This window comes from Idiotropiscis lumnitzeri, chromosome 14 (assembly GCF_059441095.1).
Source record: "Idiotropiscis lumnitzeri isolate Australia: NSW breed Sydney's pygmy pipehorse chromosome 14, RoL_Ilum_1.0, whole genome shotgun sequence".
Classification (NCBI taxonomy): Eukaryota; Metazoa; Chordata; class Actinopteri; order Syngnathiformes; family Syngnathidae; genus Idiotropiscis; species Idiotropiscis lumnitzeri.
In genome coordinates this window covers 14,987,264-15,004,003 of record NC_142404.1, presented here as the reverse complement: position 1 = coordinate 15,004,003, position 16,740 = coordinate 14,987,264, and the positions used below count along the sequence as shown (strand labels likewise).

Sequence of the window (16,740 nt, the reverse complement as noted above, 5' to 3'; positions counted from 1 at the left end):
CCAATAGCGTTCAAAAGCGAGGCTAAACAGCAGATGTGTTCGCGATGGCGAAGGTTAAAGCTTCCTAATGGGGCCAATTTAATTGCCAGCTCTGTGACAAGATCAGCGCATGCGCAAGAATTGAAGGATGGAGGGGGTGGGGGTCGTATGATAGTAGTGTAACGCACGGAAGGTAATGAAGAGCTCTCACTCTGCCTGGATTTCGTCAAGTTTTTGCAAAGCACTTCCGGGTTTGGTTTTATTTGTCCTAATTTTGCCCATTAAGTGGATAAATTTCCTTTATATTGTGTTGACATTGCCTCGTGTTTTAAGACGGCAAGTGCTTTAATGTCACTGCCCCTTCATAAATTAAAGGCGTCAATCTTCCGTTTCCGTTCAAAATGGCTGCCGCGCTTTTTTTGTTGTTGAGGGTGACCGACAAATGGACGGTGGCTTTGAGTTATATAATGGTGCTGTTCGACAGAAAAAAACATCGTGCTAGTGTTTAGAAAAGGGGATGTAAGTACTTTGATCGCATTAATTTGATACCGAATGCCTCCGAGACTCGCGTTTGCACGTCACGTGACAACTCCCCCCTAGCACTAAATGTGTCGTGAGTGAGCCGTCTGTTTCGCCAGCAATCTCGGAGCGTGGAATTGGCTGTTCTTGCGTTGTGCGCATGCGCCTTCCGGGATTAATGTCAAGGCACAAAAGTGGCGCTACACCGTGTCGAGCTCTACTCCGGTAAGAATCAGCCTCGTCTCCTCCAAATTTCCTCTCACTTTTCCTTCATTGCTTCTCAAAGTCCCCAAGGTGGAAAGTTTTGGCAACTTTTTTGGCCGTCGCTTGGCCTCGCCGGGCCTCCCCTTACCCCCGGCCATCCGCATGTCTTGAAACAGGGCAACGAGGAGACACGTAAAAGAGTTGAATGTGAGCGATGTGTGTGACAGTATTGTTCATTTGGAGCCCTAATGGCGGACGCAAGGCACTGGTTTCCCGCTGGGTGGCGACGGTGGTAATGGTCTAAGGAGGGGAAGGAGGGACGAGGGGGGAGACTTGTTATGTTTGAGGCTATTGCCTTTCCCTTTTTTTGGAATGATACGATGGCTTGCGTCGCTTGTTTACCGCCGCATGACACAATCGAAGCCCGCTTCATGTGATACGTAACGCCGGCGGGGGGTGGCTGTGGTGGCGGTTTTGGGGAAAGGCGCCCCTATCGGTGGCTTGGTGTCACCGCAGCCTGATTGCGCCACGGTTGACGGCGAACTTTTCAATTAAAGCAGGTAGGCCCCGAAATGGCCTTTGAATTCCAATTATGGATTCGGTTTTGGTCCATATGAGTCATTTTCAAACGGGTGCCTCTGCGTCTTGTGACGTTGCAATCCTCGTTTTAATGTTTTTTTGTGCGCGTTGGCCCACAATGGCGCAGTTGGACCACGTTTCTCGGCAGACCGCCCCCAGATAGTCAACTTGGGAGACCACCTCCAAACAACCTTTACTACCGCCGGGGTGCATTTGCACAGTTTGAAAGTTTTGGATCAGCCGAGTTGGTTCTGGGCGGGGGTGTTCGAACAGCACTCTAAGGCTGGAATTGGTGATCAAGGCTTGGCCACGGCGCGTTGAACGTGGCGCTACTTGTGCCCGTTTCCTCACATACGTTCACCTAAAACACATACACATAAAATAACAACCGGAACGGACGCCATTTGCAATGTGGGCATGCTTTTGACGCCCATTGCACCGAACGTGTTTTTTTTAACGCCAGTTGTGCGAATGACGTCACTGAGGCGACATGATATGCTTAAAGCCCCGCCCACATTCAACCTGGTAATTACGTCATAAGGCTGTCGGGGGGGGGGGGTTATTTGAGGTCTATCATTCGCGTGTTCTGCATTGCCATGTCTAGCTACTAAACTGCAGAGACTGTCAGGCTCTTGGCAGGGAAATGTTTGTTCAGGAAGAGGCAATGAATAGAATTTACTCATGGTGGCTGGATGTGATTATGTATTAAATTTGAGTTCCTAGCTTCCATTTGCGACATTTACAAAGGAAGGATGAGGCTTTTATTTTGCCAAAATTCTTGCAAATAACTTTTCTTTCATACCTTGTTACATAATGTTCAGATGGGCTCTCTACACAACTGTTGGGTGCCTAGCATCCATTTGCGGTAAGACATTTACTCTGGGAGAGTTTTCACAAATGTCTTATATCTCAATTTGTTTATTGTTTATTACATTTTATGTTGCATAGTTCCTCATATTGTCCGAATGTGCTTATTCACTCCAGTTTAGAAAGTATTTGGTCTAAGACGTTGACGAGAAGGAAGACGTGTATAGCCGAGCCTGTGTTTAAATGTATTTGAAAAGTATCATTAAAATATTCTATATAGGGTGTTTCCTCATCTAGTAGTTTGATGAATGCCTTTATTCAGCTGCAGGTGGGAGGTTGTTTTGCATTGTATTTGAGGTCCTAATTCTTTTCCCTCATTATAAAGCAAATGTGTTAACAGTATTGCATTGCAGTCTACTCAACTGCAGAGAGTCCCGGTAGCACCAGAGGAGGTCTTTATTTGTACAAATGTATTTTTACAATAGAATTTATTGCATATATTTTCTCATCTGATATGAGGCTGTGCTTATTTACTCAACTGCAACCATTACACTCCGGAGAAGAAGGGAGATTTGAATTGTCCTATTGGAGTTTGTATTATTAGTACCGTTATATGCAGACAGTACTCACTCAACTGCAGAGAGCACACGGCGACGTTGAGCGTCAGATGCATTTAATGCAAATATATGTAAATCACTAAATATACCAGTTGAAATATTTAGCTAGATTTACTCCGGAATGCTCAGGCACTCACACTCTTCTAAACTCTTGTCAAAAACGAAAGTGTTACAGATGCTATGTCTGCTTTTTTTGTGGTGAAGACATCTAACTGCATTGTCCTTTTTACACATTTGTACGCACATGCGTTTTTGTATATTAAATGTTACACCGCATTTATTTGTTGACTGGACGTGAAGTCAATGCGTGTGTGTGAGCGAAAACACCAGCTTCCTGCTCCCAAGCATGTCGCCCCGCACTTCCTGTCACATGGTCGCCCTCCCCCGCCCAATTCCACATAGGATAATTTTTCCCTTCAAAATGGCCACACGGCAAACAGGCGGCCCGTCTAGGCAGCTCGTTCGAGAGCACGAGCGACACAATTGATTAATCATGCCTGTGATGCGCTAAGGGTCGGCTTTCGATTCAGCAGCTTTTGCCGCCGTCGCCGTAGTCAGCACGTGACATGAAAGGCAACCCCGCCATCCAACACCCACTCACTCCCTCCCTCCCTCCCCGTTACTCGGCCCCTTGACGCGTAGGAAAACGACACGCCAGATGTAGAGCTCCGTCCCTTGTGGTGGGCTTTGCTATCACCATGGCAACCAAGGTGTAGCTTCACATGTTGCCACAGCAACAAGGGAGGGGAAAAAATGACACGAGGAGCAGGTGAGAAGGGGAGCACGATCGGCAGCGGGTAGCACAAAGGCCCACTTTGTCAATGCTAGTACATTTTATTTTGAAAGTCTTTTGCCGGCTTCCGCTGGAGTATCACAGATTTACAGTGGGCAGCAGAGGTAGAAAAAAAATCAAACCCCTTTCACACACGCTCCCCAAATTCATTTGTACATCATGTCAGAGCTGGGACTTAACATCCTGTGTGATGCTGCTTCCCAAATTAGATAACCAAGCCCTGACTTGCGAAGACACCGTGTTAAGGTACAGATACGAAACAGTGAATTGAAGTCGACCAGTCCAACATTGTGCGTGTTCTTTGATTAATTTGTTGGTGTTAGCCGAGTCCCTTTTGCAAGTTTTCCTGAAAATGAGAATATCTGTATCCGCAGCAGCTGGTCTCAGGCCTGGGTGTCTCAGGAGAAAAAACAGGTTCTACCTAATTGCCTTTTTTTGGGCTGGGGCGTTTCAGGTGGTTGCCTTAGCGATGGACGGGGAGTCGGAACCCAACCCTGCTGTTCCGGAGGAGGAGGTTGCAACGGCAGGGGTGGCGGTAGCGGGGGAGCACGTGGAGGCCGCGGTGGCGCCCAACGTGGAGGCTACCACCGAGGATGCCTCAGAGTCAGTTACCGCGGCAACAGATGACGACGAGTCACAGAAGAAGGGAGGTGGCGAGGACGATGACGACGTGGTTCTGATAGAGGCGCAGGCCCCTGAGCCACCGCCACCTTCGCAGGAGAGTCCAGAGGGCCCCAGTGATATGGAGACGCAACACACGCCCACCGAGGAGACGCCCGCAGCCGAGGCGACGCCATCCGTCGCTGAGACCCCCGATGCTTCTGAAGCCGCCAACCCCGCCTCGGCTGCCGAGCCCATTGTCATTGACGACGAGGAGGAACCTGAGGCGAAGCAGGGCGGCTCCTCCCCCGCCACCCTCGCCGGCATGGAACCACGTTCGGACATCCGCATTGCCAACGTCACCACGCTGGGCCAGAAAAAGGGCGCCAGCGCCCTTCCAGGGGACGCCCAAGCCGACCTGATGATCACCTCTGTGACGTCGCTGCAGGGAGGGCCAGCGGTAAGACGACAATTACTTGAAGGAAAGTCAACTCCCATTTTTTTTTCCAAGAATACCTTTCAGAGCCTCAATTGGCAAACACTCGCAACACAGAGCTTACAGTGTGTATTCAATTGCATTTTTGGTTTATAGCTTTACTCCTTCCACACTTAAACTTGTTAGAACAGTATTCCTTAGTGCCCGTTCGCACTCTGAGGCAAAATGCATTTCCTTCAAACTATTAATTTGCAGTAGGCCTGAATGATATATAATAATCTAATTCCCCCTGGGACTTATAGACAGGGATAAAGTTTCAGTATATGGTGGCTATCCCTGGCTGTTAGGTCATCTCACCTCTGGTCATACTCTCTGGTTACCCCACATCTGGGGAAATAATTGATACCTGATTTGACTTCTATTTTCGCATCGATGCAGTACTCTCCCACATTTTATTGATACCGACTGCATATTTATATGAACTGCCGCTTTAGCACACACATTGAGTTGCAACACATACAAATCTGCCCTGTTGAAACAACCATAACTAACTCTCTTTGCCTTGTCTTGCTCTTAGAAAATGCGCAAACAATGAAGCGCATCATAGGTGGGAGCACTGCATTGGCAAATGTGTATGTTCTGTAACACGAGCCCCCTTTCCCGCAGTCGGGTGACGGCGCGGCAGAGGAAAACGGTCTGCAGATTGGCAGCGCATTCAGCCTGACTCCCGACGGCATGTCCAGAAGACCGAGCGCTTCCTTCAACCCTGGACGGGGATCGGCGGTGCAAAACGGCGACGCGGGGACGCACAACCGAACAGGTGAATTTTCCAGGTCACGAGGAGGCCCCTTTCACACTGCCTGTTAACGCTTCTCTTGTCCCCCGCCCCCTCTCCCGCAGACTCGTGGATCTCCCAGTCGGCGTCGGTGCCTCGCAACCAAAAGCAGACGGGGGTGGACTCTTCATCCACCGCCACTTCCCTGCCCAAACCTCCGGGACAGTCTTCCTCTTCCTCGCCAGGCACCCAGCCTCAACCACGAACGGTGAAGGTACTGCTGCATGCACAATATTTAGCTCCTATTTAAATGGTACATGCACAAATGTAACAAATTGACATCATATTTGTGTACTGTAAAGCAATCATATTTTTGTTGTAAGCGTTAAGGGACACAAAAGAAGTTATTTCGCTATTCATTTTTTTTTTTCAATTTTAGTTTGGTTTTCTGAATTTTATTTATTTTTTTAATTTATTATTATAATTTTTTTTATATATATATATATATATATATATATATTATATATTATAAATATCGGAATTGGCATGCAATATCACTCGGGCTATAATTCATATTGTAAATACATTCTCGTGTATTCAATGGCCTGTGATATCCGCTATTCCTATCCAATTTAAATTAGGTGACGTGTGCAAACTGTAAGAAGCCTTTGAAGAAAGGTCAGACGGCATACCAACGCAAAGGGTCGACGCACCTCTTCTGCTCCACCACCTGTCTCTCCGCCTTCTCGCACAAACCCGCACCCAAGAAAAGCTGTACCATGTGTAAAAAGTCAGTTTGGATTGCTGTCCATGGGGATTGTTTGGGGGTCTCAGCTAACATCACTGTTGACCCCGTCCGCATTGCAGGGACATCACCAACATGAAAGGTACCATCGTGGCCCAGGTGGACTCGAGCGAGTCCTTCCAGGAGTTTTGCAGCACCGGCTGCCTGGGCGCTTATGAGAACAAGCAGAACCCGCCGAAGTCCAGCCTCAAAACCAAATGCACCGTCTGCGGAAAGCTCACTGAGGTCAGTGAGCCCCTTTTGCAATGTCTGTTAAATGCCTCTTTTTGTACCGTGTTTTCCTGGGTTGGTTGTCTTTTTCCTATTCAGCATGTGAAATTGACAGACTTTCTTGTACGCAGATCCGTCATGAGGTGAGCTTCAAGACGGTGACGCACAAGATCTGCAGTGACATGTGCTTCAACGTCTACCGCCGAGCCAACGGGCTCATCATGAACTGCTGCGAGCAGTGCGGAGACTACCTGCCCAACAGGGCCTCCGCCAACCACTTCCTGTTGGTGGACGGACAGCAGAAGCGCTTCTGCTGTCAGAAATGCATCAGGGACTTCAAGCAGGTACTCTTGAATTTCACTCTATGGATTATTTTGAGATGTTTTGTTTTGGCGATACCCCACACTTCTCTTGGGCAATTGTAGTAATCATAAGGCGACGTGGTTGAATGAGTGTGCGCTGGACTTTGTCTTGATTCCCAATATTTTCTAGCGGTGTTGATTTATTTCTATTGTTTAGGGTTAGAGGTTTCACTCTTGTTTTGTTGCAGTCCACAACTTTCACCGTAGAATCTTGTTCATTCATTCATGACTTCATTTCCTACTTGAGTTTTACCTTGAACAAGCTCTCAGCTGAACACTTTGGTATTTGCCACAAGTTGAAGGCTGAAGTATAGTTGTTGTTGTTGCCTGGCAACAGTTGTTCATGAGAGCAACCGCATTGGTGTCGTGGCAGTGGGACCAAAAGTATTGGGACACCTACAGCTGAGGTTGTCCAACTTTTTGGGTCCACGAACCCTTTGAAGGGGTTGATGCCCAGAGATGGGGGTGGGCTTGAGTCATATGACTTGACTCAACACAGACTTGACAAGTCATCTTGTTCATTATTTTAAATCTGCTAACTCCGCAGCTTAGCTAGCGATACGAGAATTGGTTTGGGACCAGTATAAAAATGTGATTTAACATTTAAGTCCAGCTAACTAACGTAACTGCGTGCAATAGTTTGTGAAAAGTGTTCGAATCGTTCGTTTTCATGCAAAAGTTCCCCCACCTGACTTGCTTGAAATTTGGTGAGGACTCAACTTGCTTGACTTTTCTCCACAGTGACTTGGGACTTTCTTGAGACTTGAACTCACTCTTGTTTCCGGTCGTTCATGTGCGTCTTTAGGCACACAGTAAACTGGCAAACTGCCTGACATGCAAGACGCTGATCAAGACGGGCGAGGTGGTCCTAGGCCTCGCTGCCGACGGCACCATGGGCTCCTACTGCTCCACCAACTGCATGAACAAGGCCAAGATGGCCGCCACAACCTTCCACCGTAAGTGAACGCAAGTGGCAAAGACTAAATGTGCAGGTTAGCGAGAGAGGCTAACATGGCGGTCTGCTTCTTTTTCCCTCAAATCAGGACAGATAAAAGGATTCAAATGCACCATAATGGAATAAATGGCGTCCTTTTATGCTTTAACGGCGTGTGTTTTGTTTAGACGCGGAGCCGTCGTGTCACTTCTGCAAGAGGAACTCTTTACCGCAGTATCAGGCCACGCTGCCCGAGGGAAACGTCCTTAACTTCTGCAGCTCGCAGTGCGTCGCCAAATTCCAGGTGCACACTCACTTGGTTGTCATTGATCATTATTTTTTGGGGTGGATGTGGTTTTTTTTGTTCTTTTTAAAAGACCGGTGGTCATGCTTACAGAACACCACGCTCCAGACGACCACCAACGGGCAGACGACGTTGTCCAGCAACAACAGCACGGTGCAGCTCAAGTGTAACTACTGCAGGGGAGCATTCAGCGTCAAGCCAGAGACTCTGGAGTGGGAGGTAAGATGGGACTCTTAATCTTATCCGAAAGAAATAGAATAATTAGAATTTGTTTTTTGGAGAAAAACAAACTGTTTTCAGGGAAAGCGTAATAGTCTTACCAGAATCATATTTTTCCAAGAATAAAAGTCGTAATTGACCAAGAATGAAATTGTGTTTTTGTGTATGGGGAAGTCTTTTTCCACGAAGAGCTCTGCTCCTAACTTGTCTGTGTCCCTCAGGACAAAGTGTACCACTTCTGCAGCAAGGTGTGCTGCGACGACTACAAGAAGCTGCATTGCATCGTCACCGTGTGCGAGTTCTGCCAGGAGGAGAAAACGCTGCACACCACCGCCAACTTCTCGGGCGAAAAGAAGCCCTTCTGCAGTGAAGGTAACATGGATGTCCAGCTCCTTTCCTGCTTCCTTTTTTTTTTTTTCCTCCGTTTTGAATGCGTTTTATGTTCCAGGTTGCAAGCTGCTGTTCAAGCAGGACTTCATCAAGCATCTGGGCCTCAAGTGTGTCAGTTGCAACCACTGCAGCCAGATGTGCAAGAGAAGCGTCACGCGCCAGTTTGGTGGCATGACCCGGGACTTCTGCGGCGAGGCCTGCGCCAAGAAGTTCCACGACTGGTACCACAAGGTCCGTTTTGGGAGGGGGGGAATCAGGGATTTATGCTGCCAGTTCCAACTCGTCATCCATGAGTGCGATTGGCCAATGCCAATTCCAATCACATTTTAAAGATGCTGTCTAACTATTACTAATTGATTCATCTGTAATTTTTCTGGGGGGAGTAATTGATGAGCAGCATATTAAAAGAAAATATCTATGCGTGAATCAAGTCACAACCAAAAAAAAAAATGTCAGTAATCTTGTGTGAAAACCGTCTGTAAACTGACAATGTCTGTGTATGTCCACTAGGCGGCGCGCTGCGACTGCTGCAAAGTTCAGGGCCAGCTGACGGAGTCTGTGATGTGGCGCTCTGAGATGAAGCAATTCTGCGACCAGCAGTGTCTGCTCAGGTTCTATTGCCAGCAGAATGAGCCCATCATGGCCACACAGAAAGGCCCCGAGAACAGCTGCACGGGTATGCATGAATACCCCATGCCAGTTGCTTACAACTCAGATTCTCCACTTGTGCCTTTGTGTTTTTAAAATGGATATTTTGGACCCTATATGGCCATTTCCAGCAATCAGGGCCAGTGATTATTTTATTTATTTATTTTTTAAAGCAAGAATCCAGCCTTTTTTTTTTTTGGAACCAGCTATTTAGGTGTCACAAACTATTTTGTGTTTCTTTCCAGGCATTGTATCCCAAACTTCCAAACTGGGAGTGAGTATGATTTTGACAATGTTTGCCGTTTTATTCCATCACATTGCCATACCTCTAAATCTTGTCCTCTCACCATGCAGCTGGTGAGCCAGGGCACGGTGGCGTACACAGGCAGCGCCCTGATGAGGGATGTCAAAAACAAAGCAGTCCTCTGCAAGCCGCTCACCCTCACCAAGGCCACCTACTGCAAGCCGCACATGCAGAGCAAGCCCATCCAAACGGGTGAGTATTTACTGCCATGGACACTTGATCGGCACACCTGATGTGATGGCTGTTAGTCAAAAACTGAGCTTCTCGTGCCAACGCAGACGTGGACGATGGCGTGAAGCGGGAGTACATTCCCGTTCCCATCCCCGTGCCCGTCTTCATCCCCGTGCCCATGAACATGTATTCGCAACTGACGCCCACGCCGCTCTCAATGCCTCTACCAGTAAGACATGAAACTTACAAGTATTACTTTTACTTTACTGTTACTACTGCTTACCATAGTTCCAGAAATGTGGACATGTTGTTTGGAGCTCATGTTAGCAAATGTGCTTTGGTTAACTAACCTTCACATGTCCCCCCCCTATCAGCTCCCCGTGCCTGTCTTCCTTCCCACCACACTGCAGAGCACCGAGCAGATCGTTCAAACCATCCAGGAGCTGAGAAACAAGGCGCCCTCGGAGCCCGTCACCGCCCAGGACGACTCGCCGTCCCCAACAGATCTGAAGCCAGAGGACCAGAAAGCAGGTAGCTCTCGCAAGCCCAACATGGGGCACTTTCTCTTGGATATGGAGTAAATATTCAAGCTAATATAAGGAAATATTGAACAGGAGCACATCTCGCAGTACATGATAAATCGATCTTAACACCACAGGATCATCACTGTTGGCATATCCTCGACACCACAGGATTGTCACAGATAACACACACCACTCGTAACTCAGCCCATATCGCTTGATAAAAACACAGGGTCATCATTGACGTATCAGACAATTGTGCCTTTGCTGACTTTGATCCTAAAGTTGGGCCTGATTGTCGCTAATGTGCGGAGGCCACATTAACTTGACTAATGTGACAACGCTGCCTGTTTCAGATGTGAAGCTCGAGAAGGAGACGAGTGAGCATGAAGACGAAGACATGATCACCACCGGCCGGGAGGAGCCCAAGGAGGTGAAGAAGGAAGGAGATATGGACCTGAAGAAAGAACTTAAAAAAGAAAAGGTGAAGGAGGAAGAAGACGATGGAAGCTATATGGACCTGGAGGAGGACTTTCCTCAAGGTAAATAATTTGTCACGTTCATCCCACGTGAACAGTTGTGGGAAAAAAAATGTATGCAATATAGAAGCACCGCTATTTAGGGCTGCATTACTGTCGTCCAGTTTGTCATGGAACCAAAGCGTGCCTGTAGTTTGTCACCATGGGCCTCGGAGCAACCACTGACTCATTGTTGGTCCCAAAATGCTGTCTCATTCTCTAATTGACATTACCTTCCTCTTCCTCAGCTCTGGCGTCAGATGCGGAGAAGCAGGACGACGAGCGGGCGCCACGACCTCAGCCAAGGACACGAGTATGAACATTCATGTTTTCTTTTTGTGCCACAGGCCCTCAGTTTAGCTAATTCCTCCATGTATTTGCATGAATTGCCACTATGTTTCCGGCTTTAATATCTGTTTCCAACCCTATTTGTGTCACAGGGGAGCAAGAGGCTGGCGGCGGCGGAACGCAGCTTGGTCAGAACCTCGGCAGTTCGCTCGCCACCCCTGAAAGTTCGCTATGGCGTCAACGCCTTCAGGCGCTGGATGTGCTCCACGGCGCACCCCCAAGCATCCGAACCAGGTCTGGTGAATCCCGCTGAGGCCGACGCGCTGAAAATGTGCAGCGACGAGCTGAACGACAAGCTGTGTGGCTTCGTAAGGGAGGTGTGCCGGCCCAACGGGGATCGATACGCTCCAGATAGCATCTTCTACCTCTGCCTCGGCATCCAGAAGGTTGGCTTCTTCTCACTTTCAATTGGCAACCGGAAAATTTGGAGCTATGTCTCGTGAGTAGATAGATAACGTCGCATTCATGGCGTCAATTATGACAAAGTCAAAATTACAGTAAAATTTCAACAGATTTTGTTCAAATTGGTGTAAGGCTCATTTTGGCCTGAAAGGTGTGTAATAAGTTGGCTTATGAATTTCCAAAGCCCGCTTCACGAAGCACCATGCAAGTCAGCAGCTGTTCCATTCTGAGGACACTTTACAAAGGTCTCAGGGACCCGTTATGACCAAGGTGTATGCGTAGCCCGGAGCTGTTAAGTTCCAAAGAATAAAACGGCGCCTTGTCATTACGTCGCCTAAATATCTAAATAAATGTGCATGTCTACTCATTCCTACTGTAAATATCCTGATTGGTGCTTTTATGCTGTGCGTCCTCACCGTGATCAGCAAAGAAGCAGTGTGCAGCGTCCTAACAGCATATTTTATGTACCTCTGCTCACTTCCACGTTTACTGATTCTCATATCAATCGGGCACCGATAGGTTAATCCTTTCGATACATTGTCATAGGTGGTATAGTATAATGATGCAGATATCTCACCTTTAACCTTTTTAAGAGAAAAGTAAAAATATATTTCAACATTTTCTAATGTAAATCTCCTTTAATTTATGCATTGAGTGGAAAATGTTATTTATACTTGCTTCGAAATCCCAAGATTGCAAAATTCCCGCCATTTTGGGGATAGGAACCAAGTTGAGCAGGAAGTGTTTGCCTGGGGACACATTTGAATCACGCACAAGGCTTCGCACTGCTGCACATGTTACAACAGCTACTCCCATCATGGCCACGTCGCATGCTTGTAGATTTTCTGCACTTTGACACGCGCGTGTAAGTGAACTCTATTTGTAATTTTGATAATATCTTTTTGAAAGTCAGGTGTTTGTTGATTTCTATTTTAAACACGTTTGAGTATTACCATTTTTTTTTAATCTTCTGTACTTTGGTTGTTGTCTTAATCTACTAATCTTTTTTTGTTTTTAGATGTTTTCAGATTTTGTTTATGATTTTGGTGTCCTGTGATTTTAAACCTTTTGCTGTTCACATCCTGAATACTGTGATGATCATTTAAATATGAGGACACCCATATCACATGCACGTGCATCAATCTATTCGACCATCTTATAAATGGTGAAAAATCAAATTGGGTTTTGTGGCTTTCTTTGTAGCATCGTCACGCCAATGGCCAACCGAGTGACATCTTCAGCGATTCTTGCTACCAGGAGTTTGGGGAGGAGCTCAACAAGGTTCTGAAGAACTGGAAGCCTCACCTGCTCCCTGATGGTGAGTACAGGCCTCCAAATCCATGAAGATCATTACAGGAGAACAAAAACATGGCTCAGCTAAAAAGCGCATAATGTGTTTTGCTAACTTGATTGAGCTCTGGACAAAAAAAAATTTAAGTTGATTTTTCCCTGATAAGAGAACTAATGTTACCGCTGTTGTAGTAGAGTCGTTGTTATATTCTGCTTAAACCAACTTAATATGGTCCTTTTGGCTGAGTCATCAAATTAGATAAGTTAGTATTTCGATTATATCTCTTTGCTGTTCACATCCTGACACTTTGTGATTGTGCTTTGGTTATATGAAGATGCTCACTGTAATACAATATGGAGGACATTAAGTCAATTAAGCAAAGTATCATTTTAATGTTCACATTGTCCCTAATGGTGAGTTAACTTTTTTTTATTCTAGTACAGTACATAAACTATATAGTTCAGTGGCATTTAATCTTTTAGATCTGTGCTTTTATTTTGGTGGAATTATTTTCATTTTGGTGTAAAAAATGTAACCACTGCATTAAATTTATTTGACATTACCAGGCAGTGTTTATTTAGGTGTTTTTTGTTGGCCCCTGCAGGCTCCGCGTGGAGCCGCGTGGACGAGCGGTGCCTGTGGGCGGGCGGGCATCTGGGCAGCGCCACGCCCGCCGTCCTGCTGCGCTCACTGGTCTACTTGAACGCCAAGCGCATGCGTTTGCGCAGCGCCCAGCAGCACCTGGACCTGTCCTTCACCAACATCTACGGCCCGGACGCCACGCACCCCGTCACCACCGGCGAGAGTCGCGCCTGCGACCGCGTGCCTTCTCCCGTCTCTCAGGGTGAGTGAAATAAGCTTCAGAATTGAGCGTGTAGCAGGAGGCGGGCCTTAGTGTTGACTTTGAGTCCTGTGATACTCGTTTGCATTCATTTAGCCATTTTATTCATTATGCATTCTTATTAATTGATTTAAGATATGCTTTGTTTTCCTCGTAGTTGAAAAGGAGTCCCGCAAAAGGAAGCTGGATCATCAGGACTGTGAAGAAGGCGATGACACGGGATCACTCGGTCCCGTCACGGAGCAAGAGCGACACCTTTTCCAGCTTTACCGCTCCAAGTGGTACGTTGTGTTTTCTGCCTCGCTGATATTTAAGGCTGATCCGTCAATTAATTTGCTTTGAGATCAGCAAATGCATTTTCTCCTGTAACATTTATCTCTGAATAAATGGAGGTTTCCTGTATGACTCTGTGAAATTTTGGAAGTGGTTGTCCTGTGATTATAACTCCATGCTGTTCACATCCTGAATTTTCCGTGATGACCGTTGAACGATGAGGACTTCCCGTCCCGCTCTGCTGAAACGTTCCCAAAGCACGCTTTTTGTAACCACCGCCTTCTGTTTTCCCCTCACCACAGCCCGGCGTCATTGCTGGAGCGCTCGGACTTCTTCTATGCCCAGCCCGATCCCGCCTGGGATGGCGACGGCGCCTGGTTCACGTCCACACCGCTAGAGCGCCGCACGCTGGAGGGCCTCCTCGCCAGAGTCCTGCTGGTGCGGGACATTTACACGGACTCGCAGGGGCAAGTGGAAGAAGAAGGTGGCGCTGAGTAGCACGTCTGGTTTAGACGCGTAGATTGTTAGTAGATCCACAGGAAGGCCGTAGTGAGTAGCTCTTCCAACATTTTCTTATGTAAACCTCCTTCATTCCTACCGCAGAGATCCACGAGACGCCGCCCACGGCGAGAAAAACTTTATGGGAGTGGTTGGGCGTTAAGTTTCCGGTGTGTTTATGGGATGGATTCAGGGGTGGGGGTGGGGCGCGTCCACACAGTTTGGGAAAGTTCTGATCGCAATGTGCCGCCATCAAGCCTGATTTATAATCCGGTGATGTCGTTTGGAGAATTGGTTCAGGCAGAACTGCTCTGTTTTTTTAGTCTTTGAAAAAGACAATCACGACACCGGTGAGCGCTTAAGCTGTCTCCCATTCTTCATTAGATGACATGCATGCTTTACGTTGGAGATCGGAGTGCTGCTCTAATCTGCAGAAGAAAGTCCAATATTTTGCGAGGTCTGTAGTCGTCCTACTTTTTGTCCATTAATTGACGTCACATCCGTCGAGGAATAGCGCTGCCATTACGCGGCCTTGAAACCTTTCGAAGGTGCATGCTTTTTGTTGCAGAAAATTTTGGAAGGAACAAGCGTTTGGGCTGAGAAAACGCACCATTCCTTAAGTAGCCGAATGTTCAAGTCACTATTATTTGAAGAATGCCACTCCTCTTGTGCGCCAGTGAACCCTTTCACAAACTCTAGGGCTACGTTTTTTTTTAAATTTCGTGCAGAAAAGTCAGATAAATCCAACATAAAAGCATAGAAGAGCTAAATAGAGTAATGGCCCACCGATTATGATTTACGATGATATCCACCTTTTGTCCCTTTGACATAACATCCATTAAGAAATTTCAATGCTTTTATTTGCTATTGAAAAAAAAAAGAGAGAGAGCGCTCTGAACTTTTCTGGATGATTGCTCTGGAAAATATCCCAAAGGTTTGGAACATGCAAGTACGTTATTTGGGCCGAGCAAATTCATACCACATCGTTCGGCCCAGCCATCGAACAATGCCAACGCTCTTACATGTGGTTCTGTTTCGGAGCAAAGTGACGTAATGCCGTTCACCCAGTGGCTTGGAACGCGCAAATGTTTGGTGATACCATACACATTCCACTCGAGACACACATTTTGCCTTCTGTTTGACGTCTCAGCCGTTAAAAAATGACGCTGCTATTTCCCTTGGCGATGCCGTATTTGCGCACTAGCTCGGAACACGCAAATATTTAAGATGAGAAAAGTAAAGGCACACCCACGCCCAACATTTTTGTATTTGTAGCAAAAGTCGAATAGTTTGCAAAATTCATATTTTTAGGCTGAGGATAAATAATGGCGCATTCATTGTGAGCCAGCCTGACTTGTCATTTGAATTTGCATCGATTGATCAATTGAATTTTGGGTTGTTTAAAGTTTTGGCGATTAATTTGCGGTTTTACGGAAAGTCCATTATCTTGAAATTAATAAATATTTCCGTTGTGGAAAATAATACCCGTTACAAGCTCGTTTTCCTTTTGGTTGGCATCACATCTGTTAAATGATGGTGTTCTTAAATTTATGCCAACTTGTTTTCAGGATTAGTCGAATAATCCGTTATCTACAAGTGAGCAAAACCAGAACGCACCCTCTCCAAACTACATCTAGTTTTGTTGGAAAATGTTGCTGTTCTTGCGCGCTGTTTAAATGTTTGCCAATTAGTTGGACTTATGCAGCTCATTTTGTCTTTCAGAACATAGTGTTTGTGCTGAGCAAGCTAATACCGCACCCTTTCTGAATGAGCTGCGTATTGTCGTTTTGAATGACACCGCTTGTTTCACACCATTGCAACTGTTGTTTTCTTTTTTTGTGCTAAATTTGGATATAAAATACTTTATGGCAGCGCAAGTCCAATTAACAAGTTGCTTATTGGTTTTCCCATCACGCATCATTATCGCAATGGAAACCGGCCCAAAGGATCTTCCCAAACGACATCACCGCAACTCTTCGGGGGCGATACGAGGCTAACAAACCACGCAGTGAATTGCATGTCCTGTTACCTGAATGTAGCGTCGTATGCTAACTAGGGTCCCATTTATTTTGGCGTCGTCTCTTCGATAAGGACGGGTGGTATATGAAATGGGTTGGTCTGGTCATAAAAGGGACATAAAAAAACAATACCCACCATATTTTTTTAAAGCGTATTTATTTCTCCTTGTTTCCGTGTCCTCTTTTTGTACTTCTTTTCCAAAAGGCTTGTTCAAAGAAAATAATCAGATGCGCCACAGCAGAACATGAGACGAGCTTGTTGCTTTGGATTTTCATTGTCCGTTTTTTCTTTTGACTCATTTGGACTCTCCCAAGAAAAAAAAAAACTGAACTCAGGTTTGCGTTGAAAGCATTCGCCATCAAATTTGTATTGC

General features: G+C 46.4%; 1 protein-coding gene across 4 annotated transcripts; it reads left to right on the top strand.

Annotated features, from left to right (window-relative positions):
• Positions 1-446: 446 nt before the first annotated feature.
• On the top strand, positions 447-16,504 carry zmym2 (zinc finger, MYM-type 2). Of its 4 annotated transcripts, XM_088315255.1 has the most exons (25): positions 484-498; positions 618-723; positions 3,953-4,558; positions 5,201-5,354; positions 5,435-5,583; positions 5,951-6,099; positions 6,177-6,339; positions 6,456-6,668; positions 7,492-7,642; positions 7,809-7,924; positions 8,018-8,143; positions 8,365-8,515; positions 8,592-8,764; positions 9,044-9,209; positions 9,427-9,455; positions 9,536-9,677; positions 9,764-9,885; positions 10,031-10,187; positions 10,534-10,719; positions 10,944-11,008; positions 11,136-11,429; positions 12,649-12,763; positions 13,341-13,580; positions 13,735-13,858; positions 14,153-16,504. In XM_088315255.1, the coding sequence occupies exons 3-25, from the start codon at positions 3,968-3,970 to the stop codon at positions 14,346-14,348; spliced, it is 3,972 nt and encodes a 1,323-aa protein (XP_088171381.1). In that variant the 5' UTR covers positions 484-498; positions 618-723; positions 3,953-3,967; the 3' UTR covers positions 14,349-16,504. The 4 variants fall into 4 exon arrangements, with proteins under 4 accessions (XP_088171382.1, XP_088171381.1, XP_088171383.1 ...); XM_088315256.1 differs by lacking the exon at positions 618-723 and having other exon boundaries at positions 447-498; XM_088315257.1 differs by lacking the exons at positions 484-498; positions 618-723 and adding an exon at positions 1,087-1,262.
• Positions 16,505-16,740: the final 236 nt, after the last annotated feature.

Excerpts from the sequence above, each read along its gene's own strand:
- zmym2 (XM_088315256.1), top strand. The coding sequence starts at position 3,968 with ATGGACGGGGAGTCGGAACCCAACCCTGCTGTTCCGGAGGAGGAGGTT. Across the intron at positions 9,678-9,763 it reads GAGCAAGCCCATCCAAACGG|ACGTGGACGATGGCGTGAAG; the intron begins GTGAGTATTTAC and ends GTGCCAACGCAG. Across the intron at positions 11,009-11,135 it reads GACCTCAGCCAAGGACACGA|GGGAGCAAGAGGCTGGCGGC; the intron begins GTATGAACATTC and ends TTTGTGTCACAG.